This window comes from Culex pipiens, chromosome 3 (assembly GCF_016801865.2).
Source record: "Culex pipiens pallens isolate TS chromosome 3, TS_CPP_V2, whole genome shotgun sequence".
In the NCBI taxonomy this organism is placed as follows: Eukaryota; Metazoa; Arthropoda; class Insecta; order Diptera; family Culicidae; genus Culex; species Culex pipiens.
In genome coordinates this window covers 48,072,022-48,094,243 of record NC_068939.1, presented here as the reverse complement: position 1 = coordinate 48,094,243, position 22,222 = coordinate 48,072,022, and the positions used below count along the sequence as shown (strand labels likewise).

General features: G+C 35.9%; 1 protein-coding gene across 2 annotated transcripts; it reads right to left on the bottom strand.

The window, feature by feature from the left end:
- Nucleotides 1–6,501: 6,501 nt before the first annotated feature.
- Nucleotides 6,502–22,105, bottom strand: LOC120412587 (FACT complex subunit spt16). 2 transcript variants are annotated; one of them, XM_039573100.2, is made up of 9 exons: nt 21,846–22,105; nt 21,513–21,776; nt 10,928–12,203; nt 10,663–10,861; nt 9,741–10,607; nt 7,654–7,922; nt 7,464–7,593; nt 7,314–7,367; nt 6,502–7,207 (listed from the first exon to the last, which is right to left on the bottom strand). In XM_039573100.2, the coding sequence occupies exons 1-9, from the start codon at nt 21,912–21,914 to the stop codon at nt 6,976–6,978; spliced, it is 3,360 nt and encodes a 1,119-aa protein (XP_039429034.1). In that variant the 5' UTR covers nt 21,915–22,105; the 3' UTR covers nt 6,502–6,975. The 2 variants fall into 2 exon arrangements, with proteins under 2 accessions (XP_039429034.1, XP_039429036.1); XM_039573102.2 differs by lacking the exon at nt 7,314–7,367 and having other exon boundaries at nt 21,846–22,101.
- Nucleotides 22,106–22,222: the final 117 nt, after the last annotated feature.

The following is a 22,222-nucleotide window of genomic DNA, read 5'->3' as shown; positions in this document are numbered from 1 at the left end:
TAATGTCAGTGCCAAAGGAACAGCCTCATGAGCGCAACAGTAGTATAGGAGGGTGACATTTTCTGAAGTGTTTTCATGCCAACGCAAGTGCCTGTCTGACGGTGGAAATTCGGTCAATCGAGCCTGGTCGGGCACGGCGGCTAGCTCTAGCCAAACAAAAGTGGCCAGCCAATGTGTCAAGAGTCCCTACCGAAGATGTTACACCAGACACGGTCAATTGGGTCCTAAAATGAAGCTTAGATTGCTGATATTATTGTTTACAGCGATAAAGCTTATTTTTCTGAGTACAATGAACCTTTGTACGACCACAAAGAGTTTAAAATGGATTTTTAAATCAATTTTGAAAAATTAACCTCGCGGTCCTTCTTGACAGAAAAGTTCCTACTTGACAGCTCGTTCCAAGGGGACCATAGTTGATCCATCGAAAAAATGTTGTCTAGTCAAAAAAAAATTTTGCATTAAATAGAAAAAAAGTGATCAGAAATTGTTTTTAATCGTGTTATTTACCGTTGTACATAAAAATTGACATAGGGCTTTAGTACCCAATTTGGAGACGGATAATGAAGCCAGTCAACGTCCCTGACATCTAAGGCAAATGAGCACGATAAAGTGTTGAGGTCAAGGTTGAGGTCCAAATCAGGTCCACAAATATCGCGGCGGAACGAAACATCTCCCAACCCGCCCCTCGAACGGCCTATGATTATAAATTTTTTTTTATTATTCAATTGTGCTTAAAAATAAATATTTCAATCATCTGATAAATGAAAACAAAACAACAACAATCCGCTTGCACTGTCAAAATCAAGGTGCTTCAAGCGTTGGTGAGAACTTATGGTTGACATTTCGTTAATATATTAAAAAGTATATTAAAACTTCGTTATTCTACCAAAATGTTCTTAATATTTTTTGAAGTTTCCTCCCCCTTGGTACAAATTTGAATTTTTGCCAGCCATTTCTTTCGATTCTGACACCTTAGGGCGTGCGACCTAAGGAATGTTAACTTTCTTTAAAGTTGAGTAAAAATCGCCGTTGAATTCGACGTGCTCCTCTTTGGGGAACTGGGAAAGATTAATTTACTTTCTTTGCGTAACGGGACAACGACAGGAGCAGATCAAAAAAAATCTCCCCTCCCATTTAATGACTTGCAGGCTCGCTTGCAGGCTTTTTAGGATTTTTTTAGATTGATGTAAGAAAACGCATTGAAATCGTATTGCATTTTTCACATCCAAATGAAAATGAAAAATCTTTCATATAAAAAACACATTGAAAATTGAAGAAATGAACATTTTTTGACTCATCTTTGATTTGCCAACCATTTCAAGTAATTTGTATCCGGCAGCTCCTTATGAACGGATCCACCGTAAAACGATGGAATATAAACTCAGGATTCTCCACCCACGTCCAACCGCAAATTTTAACAGCCAAATTCAAAAAAAAAAATCTGCGAGGAGAAACTAAACAACAAGTCATCCACATGCTTGAGCACTGAGTTGAAAAACATCATCAAGAAAATTTGAATTGTCAAGCTATCTGAATCACAGATTGCTTGATATTTGTTTAAGAACACGAATTTTCTTGCAAAAAACAGAAGAAGAATACAAACGTAAACACTCAATAAGAAGACTCTATCCAGCCGTCCCGTCCCAGAATATCCAGGTTTTTAAGCGAAGATGGCGCTCGAATGGTGAACGCCCGAAATGTCAAAATCGCGCAGTAGCACCAACATTAGAAAAAAAATATGGCTGTCATGCCATGGCACACTTGTTCCGTAATGTTGGTACCACTGCGTGATTTTGACATTTTGGGCGTTCACCCCTCGAACGCCATCTTCGCTTAAAAACCTCGATACCCAGATAATATCGAGCCAAACATTTCATTAGGGCACAAAACCAAAAACCGCGATTCGAGAAAATCGCTTGCAAAAAGTGGACAACTTGTTTCAATTCCTATTTAAAAAAGAAGCCTGACTGTTGGTATTTTTACTGATGATACTATAAAACACATCATTATCCTCAACTCTGCTTAAATGCTTCTTAATTTTTGTTGATTTTCGCAATAAAACTCATAAATTAAGAAAATTTCGTTATTAGGCCCTTTTAACTTTCCAACTGTTGTTCATAATGGGCCCTTTCTAAATGCAATTTCGAAGAGAGCTGAAAGGGCACTAAAGTGCTGTCACCGCATTGTTGTTTGGAATGATGTTTACGGGCCCTTTTGTTTAGTTAGAAATAATGAGGAATTCAGTAGAAATTTTGATAATTGGTGAAGTTTTGTGATTGAATAGTGTAAATGAGGTACGTGAAACATAAAAATTCTTCTAAAGTGTACTGAATAGCAGCCGCTGGACCGTATTAAATATTGTTTTTTGACGAAGTTTTTCTCTGCAGAAATCCTTGGTGAAAAGTAAACCAAACTTTTTTTTGAGGTGAATTAATGTTAAGAATGCATGAAAAGTTCACTTTATAACACACAAAGTTCCTTAAGTAAGAGAAACTAACGAAAAATAAAAGGGCACATTTGAACTTTTTTTTAGTTTGCAGTGAAAATGATTATGTGCCCTTTTGTGTTTTTGATTTTTTTCAATAGGAAATTGTTTGTTATCAATCTGATTCTTGGAGGGCATGTAGGGAGTGTACTATTGAATGGAATAGTGGAATAATCCCGAATGTTTACGTTTTGGTTTTGTGCCCTAATGAAATGTTTGGCTCGATATATAACGAACGATGCACGGTAAGCCAAAATAACTCATTTTAACTCATACGCGCATCAGGAAAGTTTTAATTTAATTTAATTTTTTTCAGATAAATTTAAATTTGAAAAAGGCTTGAATCCAAAAATATAAATAATTCAAAATTTTTTAAAAAAATCTGTTTTTTTCAATATTAAAAAAGCATATTTTTGCGATTTCGGCCATTTGATTTTTATTTGCATTTTTTGTTCTGATTAAACTTAAAAAAATTAAGCCATACAGAAAAAAAAACAAAAAAGGCTCATTTTGTAGAAATTGCTCTGTTTGTCTGGTCTGCTATAGCAAGAGGATATAGAGGATTGTTTTTGAAACCGCCTTGAGTCAGGGGTATTGGAAAACACCCCAAAAGCAAAAACTAGAAATTTGGTTTATTGGACCCTTCAAAAAAAAGTCCAGAATTATGCGTAGAAACACAAAAAACGATCGAAAAATTTCAATCGCGTTTTTCTCAGTTGGACTTTTTTGAACATGGGACAATTATGCGTAGAACGGCAGTATATTATTTTTTTTATGTTTTTGTACTTTTTCATTTCGAATTAAAAATTTTGTTTTTTTTTTTTTATTCGAGTTGGCGAAAAAACAACTTTTTAACTTCTTTTTAATTGTTAAAATTTAGTAAATTTTTTATTTAAAAATTTTAATTTCTGAACTGCCGAATTTTACTTAACGGTGCACATCAACCTGAGCTTTTTGCACCAAGATTATTGTTAAAAAAAACCGGAATTTATTGGACAAAATTTAACTTCGAATTGCTTTCTTTGAAAACTGTGCACCTAATAAAAAAAAATGTAAAGAGACTATCCACAAACCACGTGGAAACTTTTTTGGAACTCTCACACTTACAACTTTGGCGAAAATACCAAATCAATCAAAAAAATCCTTGAAATGTTACAGATTTTAGAATATGTAGGTGACATTTTTGTATGAACAGCTGCCAAAATTGTGTGAAGGTTAGTATGGGTGAACCAATGCCACAAAATGGCTTCTTTTGTTATAGGGAAGGCCCCCGAAAAGTTTGAGCCGAATTAAAAAACATAAATAAAATCCATTTCCGGGTTTGGTGGAGAATTACTCAAATATGTTTATTTCTAAATTTCAGATTATTTAAAATTTTTGAAGAATAAATTATTTTGAAAGAATATCTAGAGTTGCTTGTTTTTTAAGGGTCCTAAAGCTATTGTCTTTTATATGATTATAGGACCTTTTTTAAAAAATAACAGTAGATATACAATCTAGGGTGAAGGTGAAATTTTAACGAGGAGTTCGGATAATCGTACGAATTTACTGTATTAACAAAATTCAAATCCCTGTTTTTAAATAATATTTTTGTTTTTGATTTTTTAAATTTTAGTTTTTTTAATTTTTGAATGTTGATGTTTTTTTATTTTCGTATTTTGAAATCTATTTTTTTATTTAATTGTTAAAATTTCTTTTGATTTAATATTTCAGAATTGCCAAATTTTTATTTCATTTTATTTTAAAAAATCCAAAGTTAGTTTTTGGATTGTTGAATTATTCAATTTTCTGAATCAGATTTTTCAGATTCCTATCAATTTTTAATTCTTAATTTTTCGGATTTTTTTATTTCTGGAGTTTTATTTTTGTGCAGTTCTCTACGAAATCGGTCTTTTTTCTTCAATTTTAGTTTTTGTATTTTTTAATCCGACTGAAACTTTTTTGGTGCCTTCGGTATGCCTAAAGAAGCCACTTTGCATCATTAGTTTGTCCATAAAAATTTCCATACAAATTTGGCAGCTGTCCATACAAAAATGATGCATGAAAATTCAAAAATCTGTATCTTTTGAAGGAATTTTTTGATCGATTTGGTGTCTTCGGCAATGTTGTAGGTATGGATACAGACTACACTGAAAAAAAATGATACACTGTAAAAAAAAATTGGTGATTTTTTTATTTAACTTTTTATCACTAAAACTTGATTTGCAAAAAAACACTATTTTTATTTTTTTTTATTTTTTTGATATGTTTTAGAGGACATAAAATGCCAACTTTTCAGAAATTTCCAGGTTGTGCAAAAAATCTTTGACCGAGTAATGAATTTTTTAATCAATACTGATTTTTTCAAAAAATCGAAATATTGGTCGCAAAAAAATTTCAACTTCATTTTTCGATGTAAAATCAAATTTGCAATCAAAAAGTACTTCAGTGAAATTTTGATAAAATGCACCGTTTTCAAGTTATAGCCATTTTTAGGTAACTTTTTTGAAAATAGTCGCAGTTTTTCATTTTTCTAAATAGTGCACATGTTTGCACACCTTTGGAAAAAATATTTTTGAAAAGCTGAGAAAATTATATATTTTGCTTTTTCGGACTTTGTTGATACGACCTTTAGTTGCTGAGATATTGCAATGCAAAGGTTTAAAAACAGGAAAATTGATGTTTTCTAAGTCTCACCCAAACAACCCACCATTTTCTATCGTCGATATCTCAGCAAGTAATGGTCCGATTTTCAATGTTAATATATGAAACATTCGTGAAATTTTCCGATCTTTTCGAAAAAAATATTTTCAAAATTTTCAAACCAACATTTCAAAAAGACCAAACATTCAATATTATGCCCTTTTGATTTGTTAGTCTTAATTTAAAAATTTTGAAAACATTTTTTTCGAAAAGATCGGAAAATTTCACGAATGTTTCATATATTAACATTGAAAATCGGACCATTACTTGCTGAGATATCGACAATAAAAAATGGTGGGTTGTTTGGGTGAGACTTAGAAAACATCAATTTTCCTGTTTTTAAACCTTTGCATTGCAATATCTCAGCAACTAAAGGTCGTATCAACAAAGTCCAAAAAAGCAAAATATAGAAAATTTTCTCAGCTTTTCAAAAATATTTTTTCCAAAAGTGTGCAAACATGTGCACTATTTAAAAAAAAATGAAAAACTGCGACTATTTTCAAAAAAGTTACCTAAAAATGGCTATAACTTGAAAACGGTGCACTTTATCAAAATTTCACTAAAGTACTTTTTGATTGCAAATTTGATTTTACATAGAAAAATGAAGTTGAAATTTTTTTGCGACCAATATTTCGATTTTTTGAAAAAATCAGTATTGATTAAAAAATTCATTACTCGGTCAAAGATTTTTTGCACAACCTGGAAATTTCTGAAAAGTTGGCATTTTATGTCCTCTAAAACATATCAAAAAATAAAAAAAATTAAAAATAGTGTTTTTTTGCAAATCAAGTTTTAGTGATAAAAAGTTAAATAAAAAAATCACCAAATTTTTTTTACAGTGTATCATTTTTTTCAGTGTAGTCTGTATCCATACCTACAACTTTGCCGAAGACACCAAATCGATCAAAAAATTCCTTCAAAAGATACAGATTTTTGAATTTTCATACATCATTTTTGTATGGACAGCTGCCAAATTTGTATGGAAAATTTTATGGACAAACTAATGATGCAAAATGGCTTCTTTAGGCATACCGAAGGCACCAAAAAAGTTTCAGTCGGATTAAAAAATACAAAAAAACGAATGACCGAAATCCTAGAGAACTGCTCTTTAAAAAAAGGTCCAATAAACCAAATTTCCAGTTTTTGCCATTTGGATGTTTTTGAAACCGCCTTGAGTCAGGGGTATTAAAAAACACCAAAAAAGAAAAAACTGAAAATTTGGTTTATTGGACCTTTAAAAATTCTCCAAATTTTGCCATTTTTCAAAAATAAATTATTTTGAAAGAAAAAGGCGGGAATTTTTTTTCTCAGCAATTAAATATTAGCAGTCACAATTTCTGTAATACTATTGACATTTATTTTTTTGTAATCATTAGTTCCAGCATCACACTCTCCCCGGGATACACGCAACCGTTTTTTCTCTGAAAGTCAAAGTTGTTCAGTTTTATTTCGAGCTCCTAATCTCTACAGCTGATTTTTCTCCAGCTTCTTATCAAAATTAACTGTTTCCGGTCACTGTTTTTATGTGTGATTTTTAGGTTGTAAAACTATGGGTGTTTTTGAAGTGTCTTACTCATTTTCTCAACATTATTTTCCCAATTGGAAAAGAAAAACCCATCAACGACGCTTGTACAACTGAGGTTTTAAAACATAAACTTAGCCAGCTAATTCTAAACAATAGAGGAAGAAAAAACTCAATTTCTCGTGTGAATCTCTCTCTTTTTCTGTCTGTGTGTTTGTTTGTGTATTTGGAGAATTGTTTAAAAAGGATTTTTTCAAAAACATTCACGCCCTTCCGCTTCCGCTGCTCACTTCTTGGACTTTTTACTCTTGTGGTGGGACGAGCCGTCTCTGCTGTCGTCGCGGGACCGCTTGTGGCTACTGCTGCTGCTGCTGCTCTTGTGCTTATCCCCGCCGCTGCTGCTTCGATGTTTGTCCCCACCGCTGCTGCTGCGGTGCTTATCCTTGTGCCGGTCGCCGCTGCTGCTGCCGTGTTTGTCCTTGTGGTGGTGCTTGTCGCGACTGCTGCTCTTCGAGGAGCTGGGCGGGGGTGAGGAAATGTTGAGTTAGAAATTGATAGCAGATCTTTACGGGAATGAGATTTGAAGCGTGCAAGCTGGACAGAAAAAAGAGTGTGAAACCGAACCTTCCGTGTCCTTCGGACGACCGCTTTTTTGCGGACTCTACTCCGCGATCACGTCTGCGCAGCAGTGAATGAGAAATGTGAATTTGGATTTTTGATGTGGGGTTTGGCGTTTGTACTAGCATAGCTGAAAAGGGGGACTCTTGAACTCACCTGTGGTGGGAACGCTTCTTGGTTCTGGGTTCTTCGGCGTAGCCGTCCTTATCCCGGTTGCGATCCTCTTCGGCGGCTTCACGCTCAAGATCGGACCAGTCCTTGCCCGATTCCTCTTCCGAGCCCAGATCTGAAAGAAAAGCTCTCTAATACCAACTGTCTTCAATGATCAAAACCAACTCAATCCCACCTTCATCGCTGGCCGAGTCGTCTTCGGACGCCTCCGAGTAGTCCTCCGAATCGTCCGACTCTTCCGGGTCGTCGTCGTCCGTCGGTTCGTACGCGTCGTCCTCCTCGTCTTCGGTTTCGCTGTTGGCGGCGCCCTCGCCGTCCGACTCCGGATCCAGGAACGTCCAGCCGCCGTTGTCGAAGAAGCCCTCCGGGTCGTCCACGATGGTTTTCATGATTTTGGCCCAGTTGAGCGACTGGATGCCCTCCGAGTAGCGGATGTCGCACGAGCTGGAAGGAATTGGCGAGTTTAGTTACGGTTGCAGCTTAGTACGGAGCTCGGAAAGTACGCATTTGAGAAAAGGTGTGCAATCCTAAATTCTAAAATCCCAAATTTTAAAAATTGATAATTTGTATTTTCAAATGCAAAAATTCTTAAATTTTCATACTCTTAAAATCTTAACTTCTAAAACTTTTTTTTTCAATTCTACAATTCTTAAATTTTTCACTTCTTAAATTCTTGAATTCTTAAATTTTTAAATTCCTTAATTCTTAAATTCAGAAATTCCTAAATTCTTTAATTTTAAAATTCTAACATTCTGAAATTCAAAAATTCTGAAATTCAAAAATTCAAAAATTCAAAAATTTAAAAATACAAGAAATCAAAAATGCTAAAATTCTAATGTTCTATAATTCTAAAATTCCTAAATTCAAAAATTCCAAAAATTTAAAAATTCCAAAATTTACAAATTTTTCAATTCTTAATTTTTTAAATTTTTAATTTCTTAAATTTTAAGTTTTAAATTTTTTTAATTCTTAAATTCCTCAATTCTAAAATTCTTAAATTCTAAAATTCTAAAATTCTAAAATCCAAAATTCTAAAATTTTAAATTCTAAAATTCTAAAATAATAAAATTATAAAATTCTAAAATTCTAAAGTTCTAAAAATCTATAGTTCTAAAATTCTATAGTTCTAAAATTCTTAAATTGTTAAATTGTTAAATTGTTAAAATTTTAAATTATTAAATTCTTAAATTCTTTAATTCTTTAATTCTTTAATTCTTTAATTCTTTAATTCTTTAATTCTTTAATTCTTTAATTCTTTAATTCTTTAATTCTTTAATTCTTTAATTCTTATTTCTTTAATTCTTTAATTCTTTAATTCTTTAATTCTTAAATTCTTAAATTCTTAAATTCTTAAATTCTTAAATTCTTAAATTCTTAAATTCTTAAATTCTTAAATTCTTAAATTCTTAAATTCTTAAATTCTTAAATTCTTAAATTCTTAAATTCTTAAATTCTTAAATTCTTAAATTCTTAAATTCTTAAATTCTTAAATTCTTAAATTCTTAAATTCTTAAATGCTTAAATTCTTAAATTCTAAAATTCTTAAATTCTTAAATTCTTAATTCTTAAATTCTTAAATTCTTAAATTCTAAAATTCTTAAATTCTTAAATTCTTAAATCCTATAATTTTAAAAATCCTAAATTCTAATATTCTAGAAAATCTATAAATTATATGTTCAATATTCTAAAACTTCTGAAATTCGAAAAATTCTTAAATTTGGAATTTTTAAAATTCCATAATTGTTAAATTGTCAATTTTTTAAATTGTTGAATGGTTAAATTGTCAAATTGTTAAACTGTTAAATTGTTAAATTATTAAATTGTTAAATTGTTTAATTCCGAAATTCTGAAATTAAAAAAACAAGTAATTTAATTCAGCAATCAATTTTTTTAATGAATGAATTTTGAAGTTCTGGAATTTTTTAATGTTTGCTTTTTAAAGTTTTTTAATTAAAAAATTAGAATTCCCTAGAGTATTTTTAATTTATTGTTATATTACATTTGTTTTTAATATATAGTATTTTTTGTTATTTCAAATGTTAGTTTTATTTTTTTGTAATTTTCTGTTGTTGTTCTTTGTTATTTTTTTTTTTTTTGAATTCTAAAATTTTGTAATTTCTGAATTTGAGCATTTAAATTTTTTACTAAGTATTTTTGATACGAAATTTAAAATTTTTAAAAAATTTCGTAATTTATTATTAGCCGAATGTGAAAATAGAATTCTGCAAGTGCCCTGCTAATCAGATCGACGATGATACTCACTTGAGCCACTCCTTGACGTGGTCCAGCATGTTCATCGGGATCGCGTTCACCATGCCAATCTTCTGGTTGTAGTTCTTAAACACAAACACCATGTCGAAGTTCCGCAGGTGGAACTGAACGCGCTCAAAGTGTACCAACTCGACGTCCTCCAGCGTGATCACAAACGGAGGCCACTCGGTAAGGTTGACCAGCGAACCAGAAGTGGGTTGCAACAGCACCGTACTGCGGAACGGAGCCCCCGGGAAGCCCAGATCTCGGAACGGCGTATCGAACTCGATCTGCTGCTTCGTCATGGCTTCGACCTTCTCGCAGAAGCTCTTGAAGGCCGTCTTCAGCTTGTGGCGCAACTCCCGCTCGGCCTGCTCCGCCGCCAGATCGTCCCGATCGTGCATGTGCTGGTGCTTGCCCAAATCCGTCGTGATCTCACCGACCTCCGTGTAGAACTGCACGTCCAGGTGCTTCTTCTTGCCGAACAGGATCGCGTGCCGCAGGTGGAAGTGCAGCAAGATGATCATCTCGCCGTCGCACGGTTGGAAGTACGAGTTCTTGATGTTGTTGTACAGGATGTCCACCTTGTCGCCGCGCACCGACGTGTACCGGTAGCCGTTGACGTGCGCCTCCAGCGAACCCGTCATACGCTTGCTCACGATGTTCGGCCGGATGTACAGATCCTTCAGCTTCGGGTTACCCTTGTTCTGGGACAGCACCAGCGTGTCCTGCTTGACCAGATCTTCCTTTTCACGCTCCTCGGCCTCGCGCGTCTTGAACCGCTTCTGCACCTCCTTGATCAACCGGAACGCGGTGTTCAGATTCGACGACGGCGGCGCAATCTCGCCCGGCTCCTTCATGTTGGTCGAGCGGTAGGTCCTGCAATCATCAACAGTCAGTAACACTATAAAAGGCTAACTTTACCATTACTCACACTTCTTTAACAAACGTTGCGTCCGGTGATGGGTACATGCCGGTTTCGGTCTTGCCCATCGTCGCACCCGGGTGGAAAAAGTTGATACGCAGATACGTGTAGTCGCCCTCGACCGACTGCGAGATGTTCTTGATGGTGGAGATGTGGAACGGTACCGGAACGCCAAAAATCGGCATGATTACCGTTTCGTACTTGCGATCTGCCAAAAAAAAAGTCCAATTAGTATGAATTCAACAAGCCAGACACCCCCAAACAGCCAACTCACCCACAAACAGCTTCAGATCCTTGACCTCCGCCTCCCGCGGCATCTGATTAACTCCCTTGTACGACACCGTCGACTTGCGCACCTTCTCCACCTCCTTTCCGTCACCCTGCTTCGCCAGCCGCTCCTTGGCCTTCTCGTTCAGCGCAATCGCCAGCTCCTTCTGGTGCAGCTTTCGCTTCTCCTCCGAGTTCTGCTCGTTACGAAGTTTGCTCTCCAGCACCGTCGAGCGCTTTCCGCTCCGTCCCAGAATCTCCGGCCCCTTCTTCGTTTTGACCTCCTCCTCTTCCTCCTCGTCGTCATCGTCGTCCTTCAAAAAGATGCCAATGTTCTTGATCTTCTTCTTGGACTGCGTCAGCACGCTGGCCGGCGATTCGTCGTTCACCAGCACCGTGTCGCCCACAAACAGCGCGTACACCTTCGACTCCTTGTCCGACGCTTCCTTGTTCTCCAGCCCGGACAAGCCCACGTTCACGCTGAACGCCATGCCCTTCTTCAGCACTGCCGCACACTTTGGCCCGATGATCATCGAGTTCTCGCGAAACTCCAGCCCCACCGCGAACCCAAACGTCTTGGTCAGCTTATCGACCAGCTTTGGTTCCTCCTTCTTCGCGTACTCCAGCCCAAACTCGTAAACGTCCGAAAGTTTCTTCCCCGGGACCATCACCTTCAGCAGCTCCTCCTCCAAATTCAGCAAGAACGTGTAGTGCTTCTGAATCGTGTCCGTCGGGTTGACCAGCAACGTCCGGACAATGTTCGAGCAGTACGACTTGTACCGCGCGCCCAGCGCACAAATGATCGATCCAAAGTGCAGATAGTTCTTGTCGCTGAACGCGCTAAACTTTAAGCTGTAATTCCCCCCGCTCTGGATGATCGCCGGGTAGCACATGTCCAGCTGATTCACGTCCACCCCGCTCACGTACTTCTTGTCCGTGAGCGCCTGCTCCACGCCCTCCGACAGCTTCACGTGCTTCACCTTCTTGTCCGCGTCGATGATCTCCATGATGTGGTCCTTCAGATACTTGTTGAACACGTCCACCGTCACCAGGCACGCCTTCTTGATCGTGATGATCTCCGAGTCCTCCTTGGCGCACATGATGTACCCCATCGGCACGCTAATGTCCACCGACTCGAACGACTGCTCCTTCAGGAACTTCTTCCACGTCTCGCAGAACTCGCCCGGGAAGTTGTCCTTGCTGAACACGCCCAGCGTTTTGCCCCCCTTCGAGCCCTTGATCGCCTCCAGCAGCTTCTCGAAGTTGGCCTTGTCCTTGTCGTTCTGTGGAAATTTAGAGCGTTAAAACAACTCGATCTTAATTTAGGTCACGGCATAAAAATGCGCTCAAGAATAGTTGCGAATTTTTGTCTTGACTCTCTTCATGAAAAGTAGATAGTTTAATTTTAACAATTTTAAATGCCTAAATTAAAAAAATAAAATACAAATTTCAAAATTAATGAATACAAAAATTCGAGACTAGATTCCTTTTTTTTCAAAACAACCAATGAATTATGGGTTTCCTACAGCCCGGGAGCATGTTGACAGCTCCCATACAAACTGAGCGTACCCCGTTTTGTGGGCCTAGTGGGCCTAAAATGGCGGCATTCGATATTATCTAGCAAAACTTTTGAAAATGGCGAATAGTTTAAATAAATATAGTTTTTGCCTCGTTTTGGTTTAAAAAGTAAATCTTTCCCAGTTCCTGAGGGGAACACCCTTGAAGAGTATCGGGGCCGGCATTTACAAAGCGGATTCAGTGGCGGTTTCATTCTCAACTTAATGTTAACATGTTAAGGTTAATGTTAACATTCCATAGGTCGCCTCCCTAAGGTGTCGTGATAAGGTCCAGTTTGTGACGATGCACTACCTTCCCTTTACTAAGCAATCGATTCCAGAAGGGAAAAGATCACCAGTTGTGTTGATCCCAGCCGGGATTTGAACCCCGATCTACCGCTTACGAGGCGGAAGCGTTACCACTGGGCTACGTGGCTCGGTTTGGTTTAAAACGACCAAATAAGTAATCTAGAATCATTTTCTTTAAAAACTTGTTTAGTGATACGCCACTTCCAAATATTAGTCTAGAACAGTTGAAGTGAGCGTGCCGCAAAAGCCGAAAAAAAAGTTTCCTATGCCAACTTTGAGTTGCGTACTTGATGGGCGGGCTCCGACGTGGCCTACTTGCCATTTGTCGGCGAATACGCGCAACTCACGAAAACTGTCATCTTCGGGCTGTTCGGTAACTGGGCTGAGAACGTAGCCCAATCACCGAATGTTGCTCGTTAACTAGGCTGAGCAAAAAATAACGAGGGGACCACCGATGCATAATACTTTCCAGATGAAATATAAAAACAAAAGTTACTCAAATTTATTAACAACGCTTACTTTTCATATTTCTTTAATTGTGACTTGAAATAAAACGAAAGTTTGAAAAAAGTTTTTTTTATTTATTGAATATGATTTTTGCATCCATTAACCCCTCGGTCATTTTAGTTTGTTTTGGTTTTTTGACGTTTGTCTGCTTTTTAACTGGGCTACGGCCCAGTTAAACAACGCCCAGTTACCGAACAACTACTGTATTCCTAAATTGTTGAATTCAGATATTCTTAATTTCTAAAATTCTGCAATTAATAAATTTCCTGGTTTTTAATAATATTCGGTAAAAAAAGCTTACATTTCTTAATTATTTTTTTTTTAAATTCCGGAATTCTTAAAACCAATTTAAGCCACGATATAAATTTCTAAATTCAGAAATTTTCAAATATCGTAATACTAAAATTATCTAAATTTTTTAATAAATAAATTCCTTAAGTACAGTCATCCCACATATTCGGAACACCCACAAATTCGGAACACTTTGATGGTAATTTGTCAATAGGATGCCAAATGCAACTTTTCTGTCGACCCTGCTATTTTTAGGACCTTTATTTGTACATTATCTTGCTATTCCACTAGTAAAAGTAGTACTTTTTGAACAAAAACCCTAATTTCAAGACTATTTTATCCAGAGCAGAAAAAATCTGCCTCCAAATTGCCTGTTCCATGATTGTGGAATGTTATTGTGCCTCCCACAATTGTGGAACACCTGAATTGAACTGATATTTTTTACAAAAAAGTTATCAGACCATTCATAAAACATAACTAAGCTTGAGTTTCGTTGGTTTCAGTGCGTGAAGTCATTATTTTGTAAAAAATGTGTACTCCTGGAGAGAACCAAAGTTTGTTTACATCCGTAAGAAAAAAGTGTTCCGAATTTGTGGATTTCAAGGGTCAATGTTTTTCTTTAAAAACTTGATATAAAACGTAAAAATGTACAGCCGGTCTATACATCAATCGAAAGATCGCAAGAAAAGCTTTCACATGAAGGTAAAAGCAAATCATTATGTTCAATTAACGATTTTCTATGATTTGTTGAACATTGGCCGATCTGTAAACCGTTCCGAATATGTGGGATGACTGTATTAAATTCCTTAATTCTTCAGATCTGAATTTTTTAAATGAATTCCTCAATTTCTAAAATCTTAAATTCTTAAGGGGTTACATACATGTAGAAAATCACAAAATTTCATATAACAGAAAACTTATTGAATCCACTATAAAGATGATTTTCAATCACCCCTGAAACTTTCATGAAGATATTTCATGATTAAACTGAGTTACAGACGATTTAAGCTCAACAAAATATTGCCATGCGCAAAGCGAACTATCAAACTTTCTGAGCGTTTTTCTCGAAACACCGGGTTGGTTTACGGGTGCCACGATATCTCGAGATGGAATGGACCATGACGAAGCACGATTTTGATATTTTGCTTTTTTTTTTTAATACAAAAATCAAGAACTGATGATTTTTTATATGAAAAACACAAAAATATTTTAAGTTTTTTGAAAATCGGTCTTCGTCATGCACACAGGACCGGTTTAACGAGTCTTCACCAAAATTTTGAGCCGATTTGGTCAAGACAGTGTTGAGATATCGTGGCACCCGTTTTTGAAACTGTTAAATTCAAATAGCTATATCTCGGCAATACTGAGCAATTCTCTACGAAATCGGTCTTTTTTCTTCAATTTTAATATTTGTATTTTTTAATCCGACTGAAACTTTTTTGGTGCCTTCGGTATGCCCAAAGAAGCCATTTTGCATCATTAGTTTGTCCATATAATTTTCCATACAAATTTGGCAGCTGTCCATACAAAAATGTTGTATGAAAATTCAAAAATCTGTATCTTTTGAAGGAATTTTTTGATCGATTTGGTGTCTTCGGCAAAGTTGTAGGTATGGATACGGACTACACTGGAAAAAAATAATACACGGTAAAAAAAATTTGGTGATTTTTTTATTTAACTTTTTAACACTAAAACTTGATTTGCAAAAAAACACTATTTTTAATTTTTATTTTTTTTTGATATGTTTTATAGGACATAAAATGCCAACTTCTCAGAAATTTCCAGGTTGTGCAAAAAATCATTGACCGAGTTATGAATTTTTTAATCAATACTGATTTTTTCAAAAAATCGAAATTTTGGTCGCAAAAATTTTTCAACTTCATTTTTCGATGTAAAATTGAATTTGCAATCAAAATGTAGGGGAACTATACCCTTTCTCAGCCTATTTCTATTTTCGGCCTACTAGCACTTTGATCATGAATTACAGCTTTCATAAAGTGTTTTTGACTGTTCCAAAGAAATAAATAGCTCAAATAAAAGTGAGCAAGCAACTCTCGATTGTTGATACATCTGAAAATATTGATTTAATAGCGGAAAACGGCAAAAGTGATGAGAATTGGTCGAACGGCTTAGAGTGATTAAAATGGGTATATTTCCCCTACTTTAGTGAAATTTTGATAAAGTGCACCGTTTTCAAGTTATAGCCATTTTTATGTAACTTTTTTCGAAATAGTCGCAGTTTTTCATTTTTTAAAATTAGTGCACATGTTTGTCTACTTTTGAAAAAAATATTTTAGAAAAGCTGAGAAAATTCTCTATATTTTGCTTCATCGGACTTTGTTGATACGACCTTAAGTTGCTGAGATATTGCCATGCAAAGGTTTAAAAACAGGAAAATTGATGTTTTCTAAGTCTCACCCAAACAGCCCACCATTTTTTAATGTCGATATCTCAGCAACTAATGGTCCGATATTCAATGTTAAAATATGAAACATTTGTGAAATTTTCCGATCTTTTCAAAAAAATTTTTTTCGAAATTTTCAAATCAAGACTAACATTTTAAAAGAGCGTAATATTGAATGTTTGGCCTTTTTGAAATGTTAGTCTTGATTTGAAAATTTTGAAAATATTGTTTTCGAAAAGATCGGAAAATTTCACAAATGTTTCATATTTTAACATTGAAAATCGGACCATAAATTGCTGAGATATCGACATTAAAAAATGGTGGGCTGTTTGGGTGAGACTTAGAAAACATCAATTTTCCTGTTTTTAAACCTTTGCATGGCAATATCTCAGCAACTAAAGGTCGTATCAACAAAGTCCGATGAAGCAAAATATAGAGAATTTTCTCAGCTTTTCAAAAATATATTTTTTTAAAATGGGCAAACATGTGCACTAATTTAAAAAAAATGAAAAACTGCGACTATTTTGAAAAAAGATACATAAAAATGGCTATAACTTGAAAACGGTGCACTTTATCAAAATTTCACTAAAGTACTTTTTGATTGCAAATTTGATTTTACATCTAAAAATGAAGTTGAAAAATTTTTGCGACCAAAATTTCGATTTTTTGAAAAAATCAGTATTGATTAAAAAATTCATAACTCGGTCAATGATTTTTTGCACAACCTGAAAATTTCTGAAAAGTTGGCATTTTATGTCCTCTAAAACATATCAAAAAATAAAAAAAATTAAAAATAGTGTTTTTTTGCAAATCAAGTTTTAGTGTTAAAAAGTTAAATAAAAAATCACCAAATTTTTTTTACCGTGTATTATTTTTTTTCCAGTGTAGTCCGTATCCATACCTACAACTTTGCCGAAGACACCAAATCGATCAAAAAATTCCTTCAAAAGATACAGATTTTTGAATTGTTTTACATCATTTTTGTATGGACAGCTGCCAAATTTGTATGGAAAATTATATGGACAAACTAATGATGCAAAATGGCTTCTTTGGGCATACCGAAGGCACCAAAAAAGTTTCAGTTGGATTAAAAAATACAAAAAAAATCGAATGACCGAAATCCTAGAGAACTGCTCTACTACAACCAAATGTCTTCAAATTTGTATTGATAATAGATGAAAATCTCGGATTAGTTTTCAAAAAGCCGTAAGAGCTATTGGTAAACAAAGTCCTTTTTACATCGGTATTCGACCTACTTATTGAAAATTAATATCAAAAACGCTCGAGATTGTTCATATACACGTCCTTCAAGTGCCCCAAACTAAAAATAAATGAAATTTTGTCTCATTTTCGAGAAAAACGAAAATTCGTGTAAGAGGTCACGGTGGCTCTTACGACTTTTTGAAAACTTACTTATACATTTAATGTATGTTTTAATGCCCTGAAAACAGATTTTGAATAAAATTAAATGTGTGCTCACACCAACCACTGACTTTTTTTTGTTGATTTACATGTAAGTAACCCCCCCTTAAATACCTTAATAAATACTTAAATCCTAAAATTCTAAATTTCTTGAAATAAAAAAAAATCAATTCTAAAATTTTCTAAATTCCAAAATGCTATAAATATAAATATTATAAATTTTAAAATTGGAGCAACATTTGAAAAAGGCGCAATCAAAGAATTCTACACTTGGAAAAACTATCTTATATTCTTAAATTTTAAAATTTATAATTTCTTAAATGACATTTTTTTGTTCTTTAACTTTTTTTGTTTATTTTTTGAGTATTTGAATTTTTGAATATTCATATTTCTGATTTTAAAATTTCTATTTGGGATCCATGCAAAAAAAAAATATTTTTTTTTTATGGAAGTTGTCCGTGAAGGGAGGAAGGGGGAATCTGAGATTTAAAAAAAGTGTCCACGTGGTTTATGCAGGAAGGTGCTGTGTCCTATCCCTCGCCTAGGCCAGACCAAAATCCATGATAAAGCTGACAGACCAAATCTGTCAGACCAAGACTGTCAGACCAAAGAGCAAAAAGTAAACAATCTTGGTCTTCGACGTAGGTGCACACAAATCAACAAAAGAAAATTTGAAAAAGATTTTATTTTTCCAATTCAATGACTGGGTTTGGACTGCAAAATTGAATGGACGTCAGAAAATGATTAAACAGTGCGGCGTCCTGTACACCGACAATTAAATAAGCAGTTAAAAACCATATTCTTCCACTTTAATTTTTGATCGCGTTTTCGATTTACACCTGAAAAATCTTGAAATTATTTATACGGATTTGTGATTCCTCTCTTTCCACCATTCCCTTGGGTTTATGGATGGTCCCTATATGAATGTTTAAATCGACGCCAACATTTCAAAAAGCATCATGTACAAACCATGCGTTTTGAGAAAAACGCATTTGAATGTTGAGCATCCATTTTTAATTCCCATTTTAATATAAAAGCAAAATAAGATGTTCTAATGATAACAAACGATGAAAAACGTTACTTTTATTGATACTTGATCATCCAAATTCAATAAAACATCAGTTCCGTAATTTTATTTGAGAAAAACAAACATAATTTCTTTTGAAATCACCAACGTCTATATCACCCTGCTGTCATTGAGGGGGGCGCTTTGTTATGATTCGTTTTTCTTCGCCGAATGTACATGGCGCTTTGTTCATGTTGCTTTTTTTTTTTCGTCACGAGGTTCATGTAGTCTTTTGTTTGACAGGTTGACAGGGCTATATAAACAGGGACTGTTGATGGCAGAGATTTTGTTTATGTTACTTTATTTAAAATCATGATTATACGGACTTTACTGAAGTAACTTTTGCTCATTTTTGGTGAAGAGGTAGCTTATTAGGAGTACTTTCAGAATATGCAATAACCCAGAAAGTGTCAAAATGTACATGATGCCTTTTGAAATGTTACCGTCGAAATAAGCGATTTTACATTTTTTGAGAATTTAAATCTCCTAATGTTTTATTTTTTTTTTCTTTATTTCTAAATTTCCTGTTAATCAAAATTCAGTTTTTTATTTCTAGAGTTTTTTTTTCTTTTGAAAGGGTCCTATAAACCAAATTTTGATTTTTTGCTTTTTGGGCGTTTTAGGAACCGCCTTGAGTCAGGGGTATTCAAAAAAAACCCAAAAAGCGAAAATTGAAAATTTGGTTTATTGGACCGTTTAAAAAAAACTTTGGATTTGTATTTTAGAATTTCTAAATATTTTTGAATTCATGATTTTTTTTTCTGCCAGAAAAATCAATGATTAATTTAGGCTCTTTGGTTTATTGATTGGTGCGCTGGAAGTGGGGATGCGAAATCGTGATTATTGAGGTTAATTTTTTTGTGTGCTTTTGGGTCGCTGTTAGTATGGGGTGAGTGCATAATTTTTAAAGAAAGCGCGAGGTCGTTAAACATATTCGGAGTGAAAAGTGTTTTTTTGTGTGTGCCTTTTGTCGTGTTTTTATGTGTGCTAATTCTTGCTAGCAAAGATAATATCAGTCCTTCCTTTATCATCGTTTAACGGAGGGCACGCCGCCGGTTGAGTTTGTCGTAGTAATTGTGTTCCAAAGTAACAGGGTGTTAATTGTGTTTCATACTTCAGTCGAATGCGGGCGGCGAGGCCACGCCCTTGCCTTACTGAATTATTTGTGTCTATAGCGTCATTTTCGTTGAGTAATTGATGTGTTGTTTTGTGATTTTCAAAGCCCTTCCTATATCATCGTTGATCGGAGGGCACGGCGTCGGGTAAATTGTGTATATTTTTTTTCGAATAAGGTTTTATTTTTTATGGTGAAAAAGCCATTTCTATATAATGATCGAAAGACGCACTGACATTTTGGATCGTCGAGTTAATAGTGGAGCAAAATAATTTTGTGTGAGTGATTTTGTATGTTAACCAGAAAGACCTTCCCATAGCTTCGTTGCTCGGAAGGCTCGCCGACGGGTCTGTTATGAAAGTCCTCCCCATAGCGTCGGGAGGCATCGAAAATACCAATACCTTATCCTACTAACCCAAAAAAAAAAATTAATCACGTGATGCTTGAAGGAGATGCTGTGGATTCAACGGTCTCAAGCGGTATCAACAAGTATATAGCGAAAAACTATGTGCTTGATGAGTCTGCAACTTCAACTATCGGACTAACATTCCTCCCTTTCGTTGAACTGCAGGCTTCTTGGGAGGGCGCCGGTATTGACTAATAAAGTAGGGATCTTCAGAGGTTAAACAGTGAACGGATGGTTGGCTCCCACTGATCATTTTTGATTCATTGTTTAACTTCAGCTGATCTGTCAATAACGGAGTAGCAGCTCATTTCGAGCTAATACAAAAATAAATCCGGATTTTTTAAATCTAGATTTTGGTATTTAAGATTCGGCATTATGCAGTAATTATGATTAAATCGAATAAGGCTTTCTAGTCAGAAATTTACTAACACATTCAAAATATGTTTACATGACAGCTGGACGTTTGTTTACATCAGAACAAACTAGCAAAAGTTTTTTGTCAGGCGACTTCTAGCTGGATTTTTTGACTGACCGCTCGATATGTCAGCCAACATATTCCGCAGGGCCGTGACAGCTCGAGCTCGATCATTGTTTTCATCAGGACACTGTGACGAGAAGTTCGTCATTTTTGGGTTAAATGATTTTTTTTTCATTGGGCCTAGAAAGCTTATACAAAATAACATTTGTAATTTTCAATCGCATTCAAATAAAGAAGGTATTAGACTACGACAAACAAACTCGCAGTTTTTCCTGTTTGACAGTTTGCCAAACTCGCAAACGAAGCAAAATGTATGCGGTTTGACGTTTCTGCAAACAAATGCATGAAAACAAACAAGGCAGAAAAACTGTCAAAAAGTGCGAGTTTGTTCGTCATAATCTAATACCTTCTTAAGCGGATTCAAATTATCAAGCGCTGCTTTACGACTGCGTACTGCTTAAGAAACATCTTTTCGTGATCCTTTTCTTGACCGTTCCTTGAGCGTGTTCTCATATCCCGTTCCTTCCGAGCTCCATACTAGCCTTGAAAGGACAGCATACTGGAATTTATGTTTCCAGATAACTTTGAAGCATGATTCGTGAAAAGAAATTCTTGCTAGGTCTTTGGAACGTTTTCCTGTTGGTTCCTTTTATTTAGGAAGGAGAGTTAGTCCGCAAAACTGCCAATTCAAAGTAAGTAAATTATTAAATTAATCAAGTCTGAATTGAAAACAGTAATAAATTTAATTAGATTTCGGGGAACTTTGCTTTCCGTGTGTCAATTTACTTTTGGTGCATGCCGGCCTGTTTTCCCAAAAGAAAAGCGCAGTAAGCTTTGCTGGCAACACTGTCAAATCCGATGCATCACTATTTTGGAAATGTATTTTCTTTGTCAAATTAGCATAATTTTCATACTTTGATTTGGCAGTTTTGTTGACTATACCTCCTTCCTAGAAAACAGGAACCAACAGGAAAACGTTCCGTCCTAACATCACCCTCCTCCTCCTTCCCTTCCCTACCCCCTCACCAGCCCCACTCACCTTATCCCGCACGAGCAGCTTCACCGTCGGAACGTTCTCCTCCGCTTCGCGCTCGATCTGCTTCAGGAAGTCGATCTTCTTCTTGCTCGTCAGGAAGTAGATGGCCTTCTCGCACAGCACCGTGATGGTGTCGGTCAGCTCGTACCCGAGCAGCCAGGTCTGGAGCGAGGTCGATTTGCTGTAGATCGTTTCCTCGTCCACTCCGACCGCCGTCACGATGCAGTCCACCTTGGAGAGCGAGTCATCGTGGCTAAACTCCGGCTCCTACGCAGGAAGCGAGAAAAACAGATGACTTAGAAGCTGGAACCGGTTCCCGGGCGGCAGCTTGCTTACCTTCCAGTTGGCGTAAAGCCGCTTTATCCGGCGATAAAACGAATCCTTGTCCAGCACAATGTTCGACATGGCGACGACGGCGCACCGTTATTTGCCTAGCGCGTCCACAAGAGAACCGACCAAAGGGGGGACACTCTTTCTCCAGCGGAATTCCACCACTCTTTTCACACCGGTGAGATGAAGATCCGCGGAACGCGTTTTTTGCACACAACAAAATGACAATATGGCGGCGACGGCGGCACAAACAGAACTGACAGACGGCAGCCAGTGCCAAAAGCAACGCCAGAAAAGCCCTCTCGCGCTGAACACCGGGCTAGTGGGGAGCGTCCTTTAGCTGCGCCCCGGGTTAGTTTGGTACGATTTGGAGTGGTTTTGGA